General features: G+C 53.0%; 1 protein-coding gene across 1 annotated transcript; it reads left to right on the top strand.

Annotated features, from left to right (window-relative positions):
- Positions 1-476: 476 nt before the first annotated feature.
- CCDC177 (coiled-coil domain containing 177) lies at positions 477-2,409 on the top strand (the record flags this gene model as incomplete). The annotated part of the gene is made up of 1 exon (XM_084262985.1): positions 477-2,409. The coding sequence occupies exon 1, from the start codon at positions 508-510 to the stop codon at positions 2,407-2,409; it is 1,902 nt and encodes a 633-aa protein (XP_084119111.1). The 5' UTR covers positions 477-507.
- Between the last annotated feature and the right edge of the window lie 4,089 nt (positions 2,410-6,498).

Raw genomic sequence — 6,498 nt, 5'->3', positions numbered from 1 at the left:
ATTCGGAGCCAAACACGTCTGCGCTCAGAGCCCAAACATACCGCAGAGGGTCTAGACGCACCCCACCAGCACCTAAGCGCCCCCATCACCCCAAAAACCTCCCATGCACAGCCCACGCACCCTTAAGCCTCCCCCTCCCCCTTCCCCTTCCCCTTCCCCCCCCCCCCCCCCCCCCCCGTGCCAGAGCACACACTCCCATCACCTCCCATGACCGCCGAAACACACACACCCAAAAACACCCCACCCCAGCCAACCCCCCATTAAACACTGCGCGCCCCCCTCCCCCTCCCCCCCCCCAAACACCCCACACAACCTGGTTCCCTCCCTCTGCAAACGCACTCCAGCTGCACTCCTCCAGCCCAAGCATCCCCACCCCACCCGGGTGCAGGTGCCGCGGACCCTCTCCAGCTCATCCTAACCGCCCTGCCTTTGCGCCGTCCCTGGAAGACAAAAGGAGTCCGCACGCCCCGCTCACCCGCCGCCGCTCTCTCCCTTGCAGGCCGAGCCATGGTGGAGCCACCGGCTGAGCCTCCTCCGGAGCCCGGCCCGGCAGTGCCCGGCGGGGCGGCAGCTGCAGCGGGGGGAGAGCCGGCTCGCCCCGGGGAGCAGTCGCCGCTGCTGCACCTGGACCTGTACAACTTCGACTGCGCTGCGGCGGAGGGCAGCCGGTACGTGCTGACCAGCCCGCGGTCGCTGGAAGCCTGCGCCCGCTGCGCCGTGCGGCCGGTGGAGCTGCTGCCACGGGCGCTGGGGGAGCTGCTGCGGGAGGCCCCCGGGCGCTCCATGCGAGTAGCTGCCGGTCTCTACGAGGCCTACGAGCGGGAGCGCCGCCGCAAGCTGCAGCAATGCCGGGAGGAGCGGGAGAGGATTATTCGGGAGGAGAAGAGGCGGATCCTCGCCCCCATCGGCAGCCTGCCGCCCTCGCCCGCAGCCCGCATCGCCTCCCGGGCCGCCCCCGCTGGGTCCCGGCCCCCTGCCAGGGGGAAGTCCGGGTCCTCGGGGGGCGCGAAGGCCAAGAGCCACTCCCTGGACTCGCTGCAAAAGCGCCGCGAGGGCAGCTGGGGCAAGACCTCCTCCGAGTCGGGGACATCATCCTCCTACAGCGGGGAGAGCCTGCGGGACCGCGGGGGCAAGGCGGGCAGCCGGGGCCGAGGGGCAGCCGCAGCACAGGGCTCCTTGCTGGGCCGCAGCTTCAGCCTGGGCGACCTCAGCCACTCGCCGCAGACTGCGCAGAGGGTGGAGAGGATCGTCAGGGAGGTGAAGAGGCAGAAGGGTCTCTCAGAGGTGCCTGAGAGGGACAAGAAGATTGCGGCACTGATGATTGCCAAGCACCAGGAGGCCCGTCTCCTGCGGGAGCAGCGGCAGGCGGCACACCTGCAGTGGGACAGCCAGCGGCGTCTGGCCGAGCAGCGGAAGGAGCAGGAGGAGAAGGACAAGCAGAAGGCGCTCTTGCAGGGCCAGCGGATTTGGGAGAGCCAGGTGGAAAAGCGACGGGGGAGGCTGAGCCAGGAACAGGAGGAGGCAGCACTGCTGAAGCAGAGACAGCGCCTGGTGTGCGAGGAGAGGTGGCGGGAGCAAGCAGAGAAGCAAGAGCGGCTGCGGAGGGAGAGGCTGGAAAGGGCCATCCAGGAGGACAAGCAGAAGAAGCTCCATCAAGAGCACAACCTGAAGGTGAAGGAGGAGGGCAAGAAGGAGCACCGGGAGCGAGAGGAGCAGCTCCTGCAAGAGAAGCTGTCCACAGCCACGCAGAAGAGGCTCCGGAAGGAGGTACAGCTGCAGAAGGAGAAGAAACTGCTCAATAAAGCAGAAAAGCTGAAGCATGAGGCCTTGCTCAAGGAACTGGCCAAGCAAGAGGCAGAAGAGAAGGAAATGCTGAAGGCCTCCCTGGAGATGAGTTTGACCAAAGCTCAGGAGAACTATGAGCAGCTGGTGGAGAAGAGGAACCAGGAGCTTAGGGAAAAGTCCAGGCGGGAGGACATGCAGATCCAGAGAGCCAAACTGGCAGCAGAGAAGAAGGAAAGAGAGCAGAAGGAACACTTAGAAGCCCTGGCTAGAGAGACAGAGAGAAAGCTCCAGCATGCTGCCCAGGTGGCCGAGGAGGCTGTCCAAGAAAAAGCCCGCAAGGTGGTCTTGAGCCGTCTGGAAAAGGAGAAGGTGCAGAAGATGAACAAGCAAAAGGTGGAACAGTATGAGGACTTACGGCGCAGGGAGATCCTCCTCTCTATAGAGAGGAAGCTGGAGAGAAGTGAGCAGATCTCCAAAGAGAAGAAGACTGTGTTAGAAAATGCCAGGTCTGTTGCTCGGGCATCCTTCCATGTCCGGGAAAAGGTACGGGAGGAGACGAACATGCGCACCTTTGACAAGATGGCCTTGGAAGCAGAGCTACATGCACACCTGAATAAGAAATGAAAGATCTCATCATGGATGAGTGGGTATACCTCACTGATTGTCTGTCATAATGCATCAGAAAGACCCTCTGCATTAACATTCAAGATACAGAAAAAACCCCAACAGCTGTTGGCCCCAATTTCTTATTTTGGGGGAGCAGGGTACCGCACAAAAATCATGGCAGCTATTTTACATTCTTTGTGAAATATGTTTTTGTTCTGGGTGTGTTTTAAGGCCTGACCTCAGTCGTCTTTATGGAGGGGAAGTGAGCTTTTGTGTCCTCCACCCCACAGGCACAAGTGTTTTCTCAGAGAGGGTTGCAGAAGAAGTCTGCTTGAAGCCTGTGAGTTACCGATTGTCTACACTGGAGCTGACTACAGCTGTGCTCCTTGCAGTCAGAAATGCAGACAGCAGAGACTACTGACTACTAGAGCATGCAGACTACAACCACACCAGTTGATTCTGCCTTGAGTGACAGGTGGTCTGGTTTTAGTTATGGGACTGCATTTGCAAAGCCACAGCTCTCCCACGCCAAAGGTGAGGAGGGCTGAGTACAGAATGACAATGCCCCTGGGTGCCCCTGCCTGCTGCTGGCCCAGAGCAAGAGAAAGCACAGAGCAAGACTTTGTAACACCATGCAAGTAGACGTTATGATGGGAGCTGGACAGGAGCTGTCTGAAGTGCTTGCAAACACAGTTTCACTTTTGCTGGTGGCAGTTCTTCTCCCTCCCAGACAGCCTCACCTCTCCTCCTTTCAAAGTTTCTCTTACAAACATCTGTACAATTTCTTATTTCCTTTTAGAGGAGGGGGGCAAGGGGAGGAGTTTGTGGGTAATCCATAAACTGACAGGCAGCCACACAAGCCTCCTGTTCGTTAAGATATAGTAATGAATGACCCTGTGGAAGCTGCCTTTGTGGCACACGTCTGGATCACTCGTAAATGGAAATCTGCAAACGGATTGCACAGAGAAATTGCTGCCTTTGGGAATTCCTAAAACTCAAGGGGACCCTCAGCAACCTTATCCAGCCTTGACCAGGAGGTTGGACTGGTTGTCCTCCAGAAGGTCCCTTCTAACCAAGTGGTTCTGTGAGCTGTGTAAAATGAGGTGTTGATCTAGCTCTTATCATTGTCTACCGAAGAGGGCAGCAGTTATCTGCCCACTGGTGCTAACAGTTGTATCCTTAAGTAAGGCACAAGAAAGAGTGGATGCACAAAACAGGGAACATGACAGATTCTCTTAGGTGAGAGAACTTTTTTATAACTCAATACCATTTAGAGGGAACCGATTCCTTCTGCTATTAATGCACTTGAAAAGCACACTATGAATACCATTCAAGTATGAGTGTTCTGCCCCAGGTTTCTGTGTGTGCTCTCTGCTGGCTTGCAGTTAGGAGCACACATCCAAACCAGGCACTTTCTGCTGTCTTTTTTGATGGTCCAGGCAGTGACAGCTATCTGTTCTATCATCCATGATGCCACGCTGGGTTGCTGTGGTGATGGCATCAGACCTGGAACATGGGGGGAGAAGCAGAAAGAACAGACAGGGTCTTGTTTCTTTGCAGATGTCTCTGACGTAAGACAGTAGAAGAGAAAACCAGGAGGTGGCTGATGTATGGCACAGACATTCACTCTGGCATGGATAGACTGACTACCACCATTTCCCAGGAGGTCACAGCAGGTCAAAAACCTCGCAGAAGGCTTTAACAAAGGTGTTAAAGGAACAGCGACAGCAGCAGACCAAAGACCCTGGTGCCCTGCCAGGCTGGAGACTTACACAAACTGTCCTGAAAAATGAAGCAACTAGAGGTTTTCTTTTGAGCTTGATGGAACTTGCTCTTCTTGGAACTGTGGTACAGTTGGTGCTGTTGAGGGTAGGAAGCCTGAAAGTAGGAAGTTAAGGCACATGGGTGATGTTTGCTCCATTGGCCTTGGCTTGCTGTGTAATGGCAGGCACATCCTCAGGGGATGGGCTTGCTCTTAGCGCTATGGATGGAAGTGGAGTCAGGCCCTTCTCACAGGACTCGTAGGTAATAGTAACACTTGGCCTGGCAAAAGGCTTCAAAGACTTTGATGTTAACAAAGCACAAAGCGGTATTTATTTATTTATTTATTTATTTATTATTTGAGTATTTATTAAAGGTATCTGTTGGTGAAAAGCACTAATTAACACCAAAAATCTAAAAATCTTGGCAGCTGTGAGAAGGACAGCTATGTTAGTGTTTCCAGCTAGGAGCCTATCCTTTCATCTTCAAAACAATGATCAGTTTGAACAATTAAATCAATCCTCCTGTAACACCAAACAAGGTTCTTGATAAAAAAAAAAAAAAACAGTCATCTTCATGTGTTGTTTGTACTGCAGTGGTCTGTGAGTGCCTTTGCAGCTGCAAAGGCCTAGAAAAGAGATTCTCAGTGGCCCAAATCCAGTCTGCATAAAACTTCCCTTGCTCCCTAGCTGCACTTGAGTTGGGATAACACCTGCTGTGACTCGACCATAGCCAATGTTTCATCTTGTTTGAAGCCTTTGGGGCTACAGAGAAAGCTTTCCAGCAGAGGTGTGAGGGCTCTTGCTCCCTGTGGGATCACACTGTGGTTGAAGTTCACTGCTTGATCCATCTAGCAGAGGGCAACAGGGAGAGCAGAAAAACAGGGGAAAGAAGACAAAATGCAGTGGGCAAATGAGTAGACACAGTCTCTAACTGGAACAGTAGTTTTTCCCTAAAGGTCTACTGCAATCTACCTGAAGGCTTTGTCCAAACCTTGCTCTTATGGAAGATTTCAAATGTGGACTGTCACATCCCACCAGGTTGGCAAACCAGGGAGGTTCAGACTGGACCCCCTTGCTTTCTAAACCCCTTCTCAGAGAGGAGTCCAGCCCTCCTCTCAGACCTGTCTGTCCCATCCCAGCAGATGGATATGTGTGGAGGTAACCCCAGGGGCCAGGTTAACCCTCTCTTACCTAATCCCTTGTAACAACCACACCAGTGAGATGAGCTTCTATAATCCTCTGAGCGGTGCTCAGGAGTAACAACAGTTACCCAGAGGTCCAAGCAAAGCACAACTTCACCTAAAAGTGAGTATGTTTCTTGCAAACAAAGCCACACCACACTATATATTGAGACCAATGGATTACAAATAATGGGATTTAGTAGATTTAGAAATGTTTTTACACTTACAAGACTAAGGCTAGAAATCAAGAAAGAGATAGACACTGAGAGAGAGAAAATAAGATATCACCACTCAGGGTGATTTAACACCTGATCACAGATCTGCATCAAGTTGTAGAACTTGGATGGCAGGCATGCACTGGATGTCCTGAATATGTACCTTTGATGGTCACTGGCCCCACCCTTCTGGGGAACCTAGTGTATCTTGTGCAGACTGAGTGTTGAGTGTTCTGGAAATGAGTCAGTGGGAAATGAGGGTCCCAGGTGGTCATTTGACCCCCCCACCCCAAATCAGGCTTATGGAGCAATGACTCTGTTCAGTGGCCTTGGAGGGCTCTTTTGCAAGAAGGCACTCTGCCTCCCCAGGGCCCCCTTGCCTGTCCCTGTTCCGTGTCAGATGACAGGATCCTGTTTAACAGGGTGGCTACTAAATGAAGGGTTGTCCTTGCAGGGACAGTGTCCAGATGGTTTATTGTATGAGGACCCCACCTGAGCACAGCATCCGGTTTGTCAGGGCAGCTGCACTGAGCACAAGACTCTACAGGCCCTTCCAGCCTCTGGAGGACAGGGGCCCTACTCCACAAAGCATCATCCTACCTCTGTAGGTTGTTATCTTGCAAGACAGACCACATTGAGTTGGTATTTGGAGCAATACAAAGCCTGAGAACGTTTTGCAGCCCAAAACACATCTACATGGTGGCAACTGGATTGGCAAACTACTGTTCCTGTACCGTGCAGCGCGCAGCTCAAGTTCTGAATGTGCAACCTAAGGAAAAAATACCTTTTTTCAAAAGATATGGATCTGTCCGTGGATATATTTTATTTCTGTAGGGGTTCCAGTCCGAAGTCTGTGCAAGTCAATGGAGTTTATGAGCTTTTTACAATTGTGGCATGGAAAATTAAGTCAACAAGTTGGGTGGAGGCATGAGAGGTATTGCTCAGGTC

The sequence above is a fragment of the Gallinula chloropus genome (assembly GCF_964237585.1).
Source record: "Gallinula chloropus genome assembly, chromosome: 4".
Classification (NCBI taxonomy): domain Eukaryota; kingdom Metazoa; phylum Chordata; class Aves; order Gruiformes; family Rallidae; genus Gallinula; species Gallinula chloropus.
This window is presented reverse-complemented; position numbering and strand designations above follow the sequence as displayed.